The sequence below is a fragment of the Leucopleurus acutus genome, assembly GCF_964270905.1.
Source record: "Leucopleurus acutus genome assembly, chromosome: 2".
Taxonomy (NCBI): Eukaryota; Metazoa; Chordata; class Mammalia; order Artiodactyla; family Delphinidae; genus Leucopleurus; species Leucopleurus acutus.
In genome coordinates this window covers 27200605-27215206 of record NC_139143.1, presented here as the reverse complement: position 1 = coordinate 27215206, position 14602 = coordinate 27200605, and the positions used below count along the sequence as shown (strand labels likewise).

Below are 14602 nucleotides of genomic sequence, written 5' to 3'. Positions count from 1 at the left end.
AGCCAGAAAAGCCCTTAGTTGAGGGGTGGGGGTTAGGTCCAGGACCCGTGCGGCTGGAAGAGGCCTCAGCGGGGGCACTTAGGCCCAGGATCTGACCGGCCAGAGGGGGCCAGGGAGGGATTCAGGCCCAGGACCCCAGGAGGCTTGCCGGGGCGCAAGTGGCAGGGGAGATGCTGGCTGTGTTCCCCTCTGATCCCCCAATCCCCAGAAGGTCCCTCTCCATCCCCATCAATCCCCACGCCATGAGTGGACCCCTCTGAGTGTAGGAACCTCTCCCCTCCCCCAGCCTCCCTCAGGGGTGCCAGTCCCATCCTACCTCCAACTTTTCTTCCCCCCCCCTTCCTTCCTGTGTCCTACCTGGTGGCATGGGGATTCCTCCTGTCCCCTTTGGTGTCTGAGGTCCTCCACCAGCACCTAGTGGATATGTCCTCCTACTCCGCCATCTTCACTTCGCCCCTAACAATAAGGAATTTTAAAGCAATGGCACTGTGCTAGTTCATAACAAAGTACTGGCCACACACCTTATAGTTGATGTTCCCACATAAGTGTATCTAAAGCCATTGCTGTGTAGAGACTTCATGTGACAAGTCCTGCCTTTACTCTGGGGCTTGTGCCTTCTTTTTACTTTTTTTTTTCCCCATGAGTAAAGTGTTTCTCTAAGTTCTGTTGCTTTCCTTTTACTTAGTAACCTGTATTTTCAGGAAACAGGTAGACAGGGTGAAGTGGGAGAGGCCAGATGTATATAGTAATTCACATTTCAATCCCTGTAGATTGAAAAATATTTGAATTTGGCTTTTTGAGTTTGTGTGTTTCCCAGTTTCATGAACACAATTCCTGAGGAAGTAAAGGATTTCTCTCCCTTTTGTTATGTGTTGGAAGTCCACATAAATGTGTAATGTTATGTAAAAAATATGTACACACTAATACATGTATATATAGGAATATATTTGTCATTTATATATAGTGCTATCAGACCTTACAGCCTTTAAGGAGGTATGTGTGAAATGCACTCAAAAGGCCTCAGTTATAACAACCAAAGAATGTCTCCAAGCATTGCCAAACATTTCTTTGCAAGAAATTTCATCTCTTGTTGAGAACAATTAAACAAGAAAATTAATTGTGTTGTGTTTCATTGAGGAAGACTTTCGAGGAAAATTCACTGTTTTCCTTTGTACAGTTGCAGAGAACACTTCTGTGTCCAGATATTGGTGGGGAGGGTGGTTCAACATTGACCAATTCTCCTATATTGGCTGGGGGTACTACCATTCAAAGTTCCAACAATGTCTACCTAGAGTTAATGTCACATCCCACAAGTTAAGGGCTCAGTCCCACAAGACTGCACCCACTTCAGTTGCCAATTGCTGACTGACTGGTGATAAATCCAGGTTCCCATAACTTTCTCCTCAATTTCAGTAATTTGCTAAACAACTCACAGAACTCAGGGAAACACATTTACTGGTTAAAATAAAGAATATGGTAAAAGGATCCAGATGAACAACAAGGTCAAGGAGTACATAGGGCAAGGTCCAGAAGGGTTCTGAGTACAGGAACTTCTGTCATTGTGCAGTTGGGTACATCACCTGCTGGCATGTGGATGTGTCCACCAACCTGGAAGCTCTCTTACTCTCATACTTTAAGGTTTTTATGGAGACTTCATCAAGTAGGCATGATTGATTATCGACTCATTTTCCAGCCCTTCTCCACTCTCCAGAGAATGGGGGGAGGCTGAGCTGAGAATGGGAGGCTGAGCTGAGAATGGGAGGCTGAGCTGAAAGTTCCAAGCTTTTAACCGTGGGTTGGTTTTTCTAGTGATCAGTTCCCAGCCAGGAGCCCACCGAGTTAACTCATTAGAACAAAAGGAATTTAGGGGCTCTGTGCCAGACGTACCTATTACTCAGGAAATTAAAAAGTGTTAGGAGCTAGGTGTCAGGAACCAGGGTCAAAGACCAGATATTAGGAACTGGGGTTAAAATATACAGAAAAGATGTATATATATAATTTCATAAAGACAAATATAATAGAAGCAATCAGTCATCTAAATTTATCATAGTTTCTTTTGCATTTTCTTTTAGGATTTAGAAGAAGAACGCTATTTATCTGTGGACAGTTCTCATACTTGCTTTCTGTGGTATTATAAGGTTATGTAAGTAATGCAGAAGAAAGGTAATTAATGCGTTTTAAAAGTATTTAGCTTTAGTTAACCACAAATTGATTATCTGCATTATAGTTTCCATATAAGCTTTTATTCACCAATCAAGATATCCTCAAATGTACCCAACTAATGCCCAACTAATAGTGAAGAACAAACAGTAAATATAACAATAGCAACCACTATTTGAACAAATACTGCTTCTACATGGTCATACTTTATGTAAATTAGCTATGTCAGTTTTCATAATTACCAGTTAAATGTAAGTATTACTATCTTTATTATAAATGAGGAAATGTAAGCTTGGATAGGTTAAATAATTTGGAAAAAATATGCAGCTACTAAAAGATAGCATTGGAAATTGACTCTGGTTTTTCAGATTACAGGCTTCTTTGGTTTCCACTGTATACATTATATTCCAAAAGTACTCTCGTTTTCTTAGATAGCTCTTCAAACTCTTTTTAACATGATGGTGAATGAATATAACTAAGAAGGAAAAACTGGTACAAGAAAAAATAGTTAATCGCATTATAAAATCAATAAGTAAAATGCATCAATGAGTCAGAGTTTTGTTTTGTTTTGTTTTGTTTTTGGTATCATAGTCCAAGCATATCCTAAATACTGTGTAGGATAAAAAGAACTGTCTTATGTGGTCCCTGCTCTCCAGATGACTGTAATGTACCTAATTCTTTTTATGTACTTAATATCCCTTCCTTTGAGGGAACCATCCCTCCCCTACTCTGTGGTGAAATTATTAATTTCATGTGATTTATGTGGTACTACCTCCACAACCCCACATTTCATTGGCCACAGCAATTAGGTGAGGATGGCCATATGACCCAAACAGAACCTATCAGAATACTTGTGTCTTCAGTAAAGCATAATTGTTGCCGATAATTTCACTGTCCTGGTTTACATGGTCCCTTTAAGTCAGATGGCTCTGTAGTTTATGTGTAACCTTTGAATTGAAAGTCCTGATAGCTAGATTTCAGCAAGCCCCACCAGGAGTACACATTTACCCATTCTTCTCTGAATTACTGCCACTCTCCCAGAGCCTTACCAAGAAGCAAGGTTATGTAAGTAATGCAAAAGAAAAGTAATTAATGTGTTTTAAGAGTATTTAGCTTTAGTTAACCACAAATGGATTAGCTGATATATTTGTCTATACTTGAACAGATGCTGCATTATCTGTATTACTATAACTTTATTTTTTAAATCTTGAGAAGTGATAGTACAAATACCCACCCCACCCTGACCCCAGCTCTTGTCCTCCTTCAGGAATTTCTTAGCTATATCATGGACCTATTTTTTCTTCCTATAAATTTTTGGAATTGGTTTGTCAAATTCTACAAAAACCTTAGCTGGGATTTTTATAATTTGTCTAAATATTTTAATCAATTTGGGGTGTCTTTCTACTCCTGAATAATATATAACTCTCCATTTATTTAGGTCTTTTTACATGTCTGCCAATAAGATTTTGTAATTTTTAATAAAGGTTCCAGGACCTTTTTATTAGACTTATTCCTAGGTACTCTTTTTTTTTTTTGCTATTATAAATAGTCAAAAATTTTAAATTACAATTTCTAACGAGTTATTCCTGTTGTATAGAATACAATTTACTTTTGAATGTTGATTTTTGCATTCAGCAACATTGCTAAACTCTTATATTGTGATAATTTATTTATATATTCTCTTGGAATTAAAAAAAATCAGATTACTTGCAAATAATGATGATTTTGTTTTTCTTTCTGATAAGTATGGCTTCCATTCCTTTTATTCTTACTGCATGTCTAGAACATCAAATACAATGTTTCTTAGAAGGGTGATAGCAGGTCTCCTTATTTTATTCCTGATCTTAAAAGGAAGACTCTCATCATTTCACTATTTGTATAATATTTGTTACAGGTTATGAGTTAAACTTTACCTGGTTAAGGAAGTTCCCTTTTATTCCAGTGTGGCTGTGGATTTTTTTATGAATTGGTGCTGAAATTTATTCAAAGTTTTTTTCTCTTCTACATAAAAGTCCATACGGTTTTTCTCTTTTACTATGTTAATCTGATGGATAATAGTTATTAATATATCCATATTAAACTAACCTTGTGTTTCTGGAATAAGCCAACTTGGTCTTGATGAATTAACTTTCATATACATTGATAGATTCCATTTACTAATATTATTTAATTTTTTGTGTGTGCGAATATACATGAGTGAGATTGGCCTGTGGTTTTACTCCCCTTGTACTATCCTTTTCCTCTTTTGATATCAAGGCTATGCTAGACTCATCATGTAAGTTAGGATGAGTTGTTCTTTTCTGTTCTCTGAGAGATTTTGTATAAGATTGGAAATATATGTTCCTTGAATATTTGATGGAAACTTGCATAGAAATCTACCTGGACCTGGATTTTTTGAGTGTGTGGGGGGGAAATTTTATAACTATTAACTCAATTTCTTTAATGGTTAAAATCCTATTTTGGAATTCTAATTCTTATAAAATCCATTTTTGTAGTATTTTATTTCCAGGAATTCATCCATGTCTTCAGTTAGCAATTTTAGTATCAATTTTAATGTCATAAAGTTGTCCATAATATCCTCTTATATTTGTTTAATCACTGAAGTAATTGTAGGTATGCCTCTCTTTTATCATTTCTAATATTTTTATTTGTGCCTTCCTTCTATTTCCTTGTTCTTCTTCCTAGAGATATTTCTATTTTATTAGTCTTTTCAAAAAAGAACCATCTTTTGGCTTTATTGAGCTTTTGTATTGTTGTCTATTTTATCTCAATTTGTTTTTTACATTATTTCTTTTTTTGAGTTTGTTTTTCTAAAGTTTTTGAATTAGTTATTTAGCCTACTAGGCTTAAGACTTCCTTTTTTTTCGAATGTATGTGTTTAAGGAAATAAAATTTCTTCTAAGTACCTCTATAGCTGCATCAACAAATAGTGGAATATCTCATAATTGTAATTTTTCATTATTGCTCATAAATAATTGTCTAGTAACTGCTACAATTTGTTTGAGCAATGAGTTGTTTAGAAATGCATTTTTAAATTTACAGACATGAGCCTTTTAAATTATTGTTTTGTTATTGAATTCTAACCTAATTGTATTGTGATCACAAAAGCGTTAGAATCAAATCTTTGGCTTAGCATGTAGTCAAATTTTATAAATGTCTAGTGTGTACCTAAAGAAAATATATTTTCCTATTGTTGGATGAAGTATGCTATTTATGTCCAGTAGATCAGGTGTGTTAAGTGTACTGTTCAAAGTCTTGTGTACTTATTTGACTCATTGTTGACTTGATATTGGCTAAAATTTCCCACTATGATGGTAGATACGTCACTTTTCCTTGTAGGTATGTAAATTTTTGCTTTTTATTTTATCTTTTAGGTGCATATAACTTTAGAATTATTAAGATTTTTTGAAGAATTGAGATTTTGTTTGTAGTGGCCTTGTTTCTCACTTGTAATGCTTTTCAACTTATGTTCTGTCTTATATTAATATGTTCATGTATCTTTAACCTTCGATTTTCAAGGCCTTAGAATTATTTTTCATTGACTTCTGGCTTCTGCTATTGCAGTTGAGAAGTCTGCTCTCTGTCTAATGGATGTTCCTTCTCTAGGTAATCATTATTTTCTCTGTAGCTGTTTTAAGAAGTTCAACCTTACCTATTGAGCTATACAAGCTTTGCTATAGTAAGTTTCTTTATATTTATCCTACTTTTGATTTATTATAGTTCCTGAATCTGAAGATTAAAGCCTTTCATAAATTCTGAAAATTCAGTTACTATCTTTTCAAATCCTGGTTTTCTCTCATTCTCTTTCTTCTTTCTTTTTAAATTTCCATAATAGAAACATGCCACCATTTCATTCTGTCCTTCCTGATGCTTCAAATCTTTTCATATTTCCTATCTTTTTATTTCCCATGACTCATTCTAGACTATTTTTTCAAATGTTTCTTTCAGTTTTCTAGTTCTCTCATCATCTGTGTTTAAAATTTTTAATTACTAAAATCCTACTATCTAGAGGAAAGTACCATTGTATACTATATTCTACCATTTCTGCATTATTGCATCCATAACTGGCTGTGTAATCTGTTGGGTGCAGTACAAAATGAATATGGAGGGCCTCTGGTTCAAAAGCCAAGGGAAAAATACCGTTAAAAGTATTAAATATAAAGCTTTTCCTTTCTTCTGTGGTTACTCTCTACCCGTCATGGCACTTTTTATTTGGAATATAATGTCATGCTCCCTTGGACATGAGAATACTCTTGGGTCAAGTACAAACTCATATAGTCACCAGGTTTAGCGTGTGTGCAGCCCATTAGCTGCTCAATTTTCCCTCTCAACAGTCATTGGACTGACATATAATACTTCAGCCAGGGGTGGGGTCTGAAGAAGTCAAACCAGACATCTTCCCTTACAGTGGAGCTACCACCTCAACCCATAGCTGATAGGCAACCCCCAAGGATATTGCAACCTCTGCACTGTGACACCCTTGGTACCTGGATTGGGGGTGGGTAAGAAGCTCATCCCTGCCTAGATGAGGCCTCCATCAGCCACACCATAATTTTGCTAGCTGGGGTTTTGGGAGGACAGTTGCTGGCATGCCTTACTTCAAGATGTCACAGGACTTAAACACCCTATGCTGACCCTCCTCATACCTGAGCCCAGAACTAGTTTTCAGGACAAGGAGTGAGAAGGGGAAGGCCAGGCAGGACCCAAGGTGCCAGGGCATAATGAGTGGGTGGCCAAGAGCCTGTCCCATGGGAAAGATAAGTAATAGGAGACAGTACTGCATGAGCCAAACCTCCAAGTGCATGCTTCATTTTCCTATCATACTTCACATGCAAACCACAAATTCAAAGATACATTTATTAAGAATTTCAAGACAGAGACTGCAAAGCATTAAACCTCAAGTACAAGGCCCTGCTGAGCATTACCTCTCTTCCCTGGGCTTTCCTAACCTATTGACTCGGCCCACAAACCAGAATTCTGACCCGAAGGAAGAGAATTCATGGATCAGGTACTGTATTAGCATCTAAACTCTCTTGCTTTATTCTCTCTCTCCCCTAGGGTTAGAATACAGAAAAGGAAGGGAGAAGAATCCAAGGGGTCATGCTCAAATTATCATCTTTTTCAAATTCACTGTAACAATGTTCTGCTTCATCAGTCTATCCCAGTACTCTCTGCCTACTATAGACAGATTGATTACTATAGATTTGTATTGTACTTTGAAATCAGGAAATGTGATGCCTCTGGCTTTCTTTCTCAAGATTGCTTTGACTCTTTGGGGTCTTTGGGGCTCCATATGTATTTCAGAATTGTTTCTTCTATTCCTGTGAAAATTCCGTTGGATATTTGATATGAATTTCATTGACTCTATATAAGATTTTGGGTAGTATGAACATTTTAACAATATTAACTCTTCCAATCCATGAACATGGGATATTTTTCCATTTATTTAAGTGTTCCTCAGTTTCTTTCATCAATGTCTTATAATTTTTGGTATATAGATATTTCACTTCCATGGTTAAATTTATTCCTGTGTACTTTATTATTTGTGTTGCTATTGTTGCTTTCTTTATTTCTTTTTCAGATAGTTTATCATTAGTATATAGAAATGCAACTGATTTCTGCATGTTGATTTTGTATGCTGCAACTTTGCTGAATTTATTGATTAGTTCTAACAATTTTGGGGTGGACTGTTTAGGATTTTCTATATACAAGGTTATATCATCAACAAACAGAGACAATTTTATTTCTTTCTTTCCAATTCAGATGCCTTATTTTTCTTGCCTGATGGTTTTCTCTAGGACTTCAGTTATTATGTTGAATAGAAATGGTGAGAATGAGTGCCCTTGTCTTTTTCCTGACCTTAAAGGAAAAGCTTTCAACCTTTCATGACTGAGTAGATGTTAGCTGCGGTGTGTCATATCTTGCCTTTATTATGATGAAGTATGTTCCTTCTGTATCCAATTTGTTGAGAGTTTTTATCAATCAAGGATAATGTATTTTGTCAAATGCTTTTTCTGCATGTATTGAGAAGATCAAATGATTTTTGTCTTTCAGTCTATTAATGTGGTTATCACATTGATTTATTTTCCTATATCGCATTCCAGGGACAAATCTCACTTGATCATTGTGTATGATCCTTTTAATATGCTGTTGAATTTGGTTTGCTAGTATGTCACTGAGAAGTTTTGGATCTGTATTCATCAGGGATGTTGGCCTGTAGTTTTCTTTTCTTGTAGTGCCCTTATCTGGTTTTGATATTGGAGTAATGCTGCACTTGCAAAAAGAGTTTTGAAATATCCATTCCTCTTCAGTTTTTTGGAAGAGTTTGGAAAGAATTGGTATCAATTCTTCCTTAAATGCTTGGTAGAATTCACCGATGAAGCCATCAAATACTGGGCTTTTTCTTTGTTGGGAGATTTTTGCTTACTGATTCAAGCTTCTGACTCATAAATGGTTTGTCTGATACTCTGCTTCTTCATGATTTATTCTTGGTAGGTCATATATTTTTAGGAATTTATCCATTTCTACTAGATTGTCCAATATTTTGGCCTAATTGTTCATAGTAGTCTTTTATGATTTCTTTAAAAATTTCTGTAGAATTGGTAGTGATTTTCTCATTTTCATTTCTGATTTCAGTAATTTGAGTCTTCTTTCTTTTTTCGTAGGTAGTCTAGCTAAAGTTTTGCCAATTTTGTTTATCTTTTAAAAAATTCTTAGTTTTATTCTTTTTTATTTTTTTGGTCTCTTTTATTTCTGTTCTATTTCACTGTTATTTCCTCTCCTTTGCTAACTTTGAATTTAGTTTCTTTCTTTCTTTTTTTTTTTTTCTATTTTCTTCAGGTATAAAGTTATATTGTTTATTTGAGGTTTTTCTTTTCTCTGAGTGTGGGCATTTATCACTATAAATATCCCTTCTTGACTTGAACTTTTATTGCTCCATCCCATAAGTTTTGTTATGTTGTGTTTTTATTTTCATTGTTTTAAGATATTCTTTGATTTTCCTTTTTTATTTCATCTTTGACCCATTGGTTGTTCAGAAGTGTGTTGTTTAATTTACACATATTTGTGAATTTTCTAGTATTCCCTCTGTTATTGATCTAGGTTAATACCATGGTATGAAAAGATGAAGAAAAATCAGAAAAGATACTTGGTATGATTTCAATCTTTTAAAATTTGCTAAGACTTGTTTTTACCTCACATTTGATCTATCCTGAAGAATGTTCCATGTGTGCTTGAGAAGACTGTGCATTCTGCTGTTGGATGGAATGTTCTTTAGGCCCATTTGGTGTAAAGTATAGTTCAAGTACAACATTCCTTTATTGATTTTCTGTCTAGATGATCTATCCATTGTTGAAAATGGAATCCTCTACTATTATTATATTGTTGTGTATTTCTCCTTTTAGATCTGTTAGTTTTGCTTAATATATTAGGTGCTCTGATGTTGAGTGCATATATATTTACAACTGTTATTTCCTCTTGAATAATTGGTTTTTATCATTATATATTGAATTTCTTTGTCTCTTGTTACACTTTTTTACTTAAAGTCTATTTTTCCTGATATAAGTATAGCTATCCCCACTCTTTTTTGGCTTTCATTTACCTGGAATATGTTTTACCATCCCTTCACTTTGAGCCTATATATGTCCTTGAAGCTGAGGTGAGTCTTTTATAGGCAGCATATAGTTGGGTCTTGTTTTTTTTTAATCCATGCAGCCACTGTATGCCTTTTGATTGGAGAATTTTATCCATTTACATTTAAAGTAATTTTTTTAAGTTAAGGACTTGTTAATGCTGCTTTATTAATTATATTCCGGCTCTTTTGTATCCCTTTGTTCCTTTCTTCCTCTCTTGCTGTTCTTTTGTGAATTGATGATTTTCCATAGTGGTATTCTTTTACTCCCTTCTATTCATCTTGTGTGTATCTACTATAACTGGTGTGTGTGTGGTTGAAACATCTTATAGATATAACAGATTGTCTTTTCTTTTTTTATTGAAATATAGTTGATACACAATATTGTGTTAGTTTCAGGTGTAAAACAAAATGATTTAGTTTTATGTACATATATTTTTTTCAGATTATTTTCCATTATAGGTTATTAGTAGATTTTGAATATAGTTCCCTGTGCTATACAGTAAATCCTTGTTACTTATCTATTTTATGCAAAGTAGTTTGTATATGTTAATCCCACACTCCTAATTTATACCTGCTTCCCATTCCCCTTTGGTAACCATAAGTTTATTTTCTATGTCTGTGAGTTAGTTTCTGTTTTGTATATAGATTCACTTTATTATTTTATAGATTCCATATATAAGTGGAATATAATATTTGTCTTTCTCTGACTTACTTCACTAAGTGTAATATTCTCTAGGTCCATCCATTATTGTGGCAAATGGCAATAATTCATTCTTTTTGTCTGAGTGATATTCCATTGTATATATGTACCACATCTTCTTTATCCATTCCTCTGTTGGTGGACATTTAGGTTGCTTCCATGTATTGGCTGTTGTAAATAGTGCTACTATGAACATTGGGGTGCATGTATCAAATTAGAGTTTTTGTCTTTTCTGGATATATACCCAGGAGTGGGATAGCTGGATCATATGGTAGCTCTGTTTTTGTTTTTTCAAGGAACTTCCTTATTGTTTTCTATAGTGGCTGCACCAATTTGTATTCCTACCAACAATTTAGGAGGGTTACCTTTTCTCCACACCCTCTCCAGCATTTATTAACTGTAGGCTTTTGATGATAGCCATTCTGACCAGTGTAAGGTGATACTTCATTGTGGTTTTGATTTGCATTTCTTTTAATAATTAGCAGCATTCAGCCTCTTTTATGTGCCTGTTGGCCATCTCTATGTCTTCTTTGGAGGAATGTCTATTTAGAGGTCTTTTGCCCAATTTTTGATTGGGTTGTTTGTTTTTATTATATTGAGTTGTATGAACCACTTGTATATTTTGGATATTAACCCTTTCTCAGTTGCATCATTTGCAAATATTTCTCCCTTTCCATAGGTTGTCTTTTCATTTTGTTGATGGTTTCCTTTGCTGTGCAATAGCTTTTAAATTTAATTGGGTCCCATTTGTTTATTTTTGCTTTTATTTCTTTTGCCTTGGGAGACTGATCTAAGAAAACATTGGTACAATTTATGTCAGAGAATGTTCTACCTATGTTCTCTTCTAGGAGTTTTATGATGTACTATTTTATATTTGGGTCTTTAAACCATTTTCAGGTATTTTTTAATATGGTGTGAGGGAGTGTTCTAATTTCATTGATTTACATGTAGCTGTCCAGCTTTCCCAATACCACTTGTTGAAGAAACTGCCTTTTCACCATTATATATTCTTGCCTCCTTTGTTACAGATTATTTGACCATAGGTGTGTGGGTTTGTTTCTGAGATCTCTGTTCTGATCCATTGATCTACACATCTGTTTTTGTGCCAATACCACATGTTTTGATTATGTAGCTTTGTAGGATAGTCTGAAGTCTGAGGGTTATGCCTCCAGCTTGGTTCTTCTTCCTCAGGATTACTTTGGCAATTCTGGGTCTTTTGTAGTTCCATATAAGTTTTAGGATTATTTGTTCTAGTTCTGTGAAAAAATGTCACGGGTATTTTGATAGGGATTGCACTAAATCTGTAGATTGCTTTGGGTAGTATGGCCATTTTAACAATATTAACTCTTCCCATCCAAGAGCATGGGCTATCTTTCCATTTCTTTAAATTACCTTCAATTTACTTTATCAGTGTTTTTTTGTTTTTTTATTTTTGTTTTTGTTTTGTTTTGTTTTGTTTTTGCGGTATGCGGGCCTCTCACTGTTGTGGCCTCTCCCATTGCAGAGCATAGGCTCTGGATGCACAGGCTCAGCGGCCATGGCTCACAGGCCTAGCCACTCCGTGGCATGTGGGATCTTCCCGGACCGGGGCACAAACCCGTGTCCCCTGCATTGGCAGGCGGACTCTCAACCACTGTGCCACCAGGGAAGCCCTATCTGTGTTTTATAGTTTTCAATGCATAGATTTTTCACCTCCTTTGTTAAGTTTGTTCCTATTTTTTTGAATGAGATTTTTCAACAGGACTGTTTTTTTACTTTCTCTTTCTGATATTTCATTGTTAGTATAAAAATGCAACAGATTTCTATATATTAACATTTTATCCTGCTACCTTGCTGAATTCATTTATTAGTTCTAATAGTTTTTGTGTGGAGACTTTAGTATTCTCTATATAGAGTATCATGTCATCTGCAGATAGTGACAGTTTTACTTCTTCGCTTCCAATTTGGATATCTTTTATTTATGTCTCTTGTCTGATTGCTGTGGGTAGGACATCCAATACTATGTTGAAGAGAAATGGTGAGTGCGGGGATCCTTGTCTTGTTGCAGATTTTAGTGGGAAGGGTTTCAGCTTTTCAGCATTGAGCATTATGTTGGCTGTCGGTTTGTCATAAATGGCTTTTATTATATTGAGATATGTTCCACATATACCCACTTTGGTGAGAGTTTTTATCTTGAATGGATGTTGAATTTTGTCAAATGCTTTCTCTGTGTCTATTAAGATGATTATGTGGTTTTTGTCTTTACTTTTCTAAATGAGGTGGCTGTGTTGCTGCCTGGGAGCAGGGCTGCCAGATTTGGCACTAAGCTGTGGTGTGGAGTGGATGGAACCAGGGCACTCTGACTGGCTCCTTGCTGTATACTCCTGTCCAGGGCCTGTCCATCCGAGATTTAGAGCCTAGCCCCACGTTCTTGTGGTGCAGCCCTCTGTGCACACTGACAGTGTCTGCTACATCTGGACTCACCACCACTGTGCACACATGCTGATAATGGGCTCTGAGGCTCCCCCTAGTCATACCCCATGTTCTTCAGTTGTCTCTGCTTAGCTAGAGTCCTCTGCCAGGGCCTGTCTTCCCAAGATTCAGTGCTTGTCCACTCTGTATTCTTGTGACATCACCCAGTGTGCCCACTGACATCTGCCAGGTTTGATCTGCTGCTCCCATGTGTGCGCTGACAGTGATCTCTGCAGTTCTGCCCAGATCATACCCAAGGTGTCCCATCTGTCTCTGCATAGGTAGAATGAATCTTTGCTAGAGTTTGCACCAGGCAGTGGTGTACAGAGAGCAGGGCAAGGGTGTTTGCCCCTTCAGACTGGGAAGTGCTGCAAGGCAGCAGCCACCAGTGCAAGTCTCTCTCTCCTCCTTGATTGTTAGCAAGCCAGCATGTGTGCACTCCTTGCGAGCAGAGTCTAGGCTTCTCCAGTCCTTCTGTCTGTCTCAGTGGATTTCCCAGCAGGTAAGTGGGCTCCCTAGGACAGCCAGTGAGGACCTTCTCTTCCTTACAGATACCTTCCATGGGTGCCGGTCCTGACCTGATGTGATTTTTTTTTCTGTCCTACCCAGTTATGTGGAGATCTTTCTTGCAGTTTTGGTTGTTAGGAGATCTTCTGCCAGTTTTCAATGAGACTTGTTCCACATGTAGATGTATTTTTGATGTGTTTGTGAGGGAAGGTGAGCTCCACATCCTCCTACTCTGTTATCTTGATCCCTCTCCAAAATCTATAACAGATTATTTCAAGCTAATAACTACTTATCTTCTATTGCATACAAAACCTCTACCCTTTTACTATCCCTCCATATTTTATGTTTTTGATGTCACAATTTACATCTCTTTATATTCTGTTTCTACTGACAAATTATTGTTGCCATAACTGTTTTTAATACATTTTGCCCTTTAACATTTATGCTAGAGGTAAGTGGTTAACACATCACCTTATTAAAATATTAACGTATTCCGAATCTGACTATATACTTGCCTTTAACAGTGTGTTGGATATTTTCATATGTTTTCATTTTACTAATTAAAGGCCTTTCATTTCAGCTTTAAGAACTTTTCAGCATTTCTTGTGAGACAGATCTTGTGATGATGAACTTCCTCAGCTTTTATTTGTTTGGGAAAAGCTTTATCTTGCATTCATTTTGAAGGACAAATTACCTGGGTAAAGTGTTCTTTACTGACAATTTATTTTTCTTGCAGCACTTTGAATATATCTTCCCTGGCCTACTCTCCCCTGGCCTGCAAAGTTTTTCCTAGAAATCCACTGTTAGCCTTATGGGGTTTTCCTTTTTGAGAGGATTTTTTTCTCTTGCTGCTTTTAAAATTTTCTTTTTTGTCTTTAATTTTATACAGTTCCATCTTAATGATCTTGGAAAAGATCATTTGAGATTGAAATCTTGGGATGACCTGTTAGCTTCATGAACTTTGATGTCAAATCTCTCCCCAGGTTTGGGAAACTCTCAGCTATTACACATTTTTAATAAGCCTCTGCCTCTTTCTCCCCATCTTTTCCTTATGGGACTCCAATGATGCATAGATTGTTTCTCTTAATGGTGTCCTATAAATCTCATAGGCTTTTGTCATTCCTTTTTATTCTTTTTGCTCTTCTGACTAG

At 36.1% G+C, this 14602-nt stretch overlaps 1 protein-coding gene across 1 annotated transcript in view; it reads left to right on the top strand.

The window, feature by feature from the left end:
• The window catches only part of CATSPERE (catsper channel auxiliary subunit epsilon), a gene marked incomplete at both ends in the record, with an annotated part of 242671 nt that overhangs the window by 27975 nt on the left and 200094 nt on the right, over positions 1-14602 (top strand). Inside the window, one exon of the mRNA XM_082833795.1 lies at positions 2073-2143. Within this exon, the coding sequence (XP_082689921.1) occupies positions 2073-2143 (71 nt within the window). The remainder of the gene's footprint in view (positions 1-2072; positions 2144-14602) is intronic.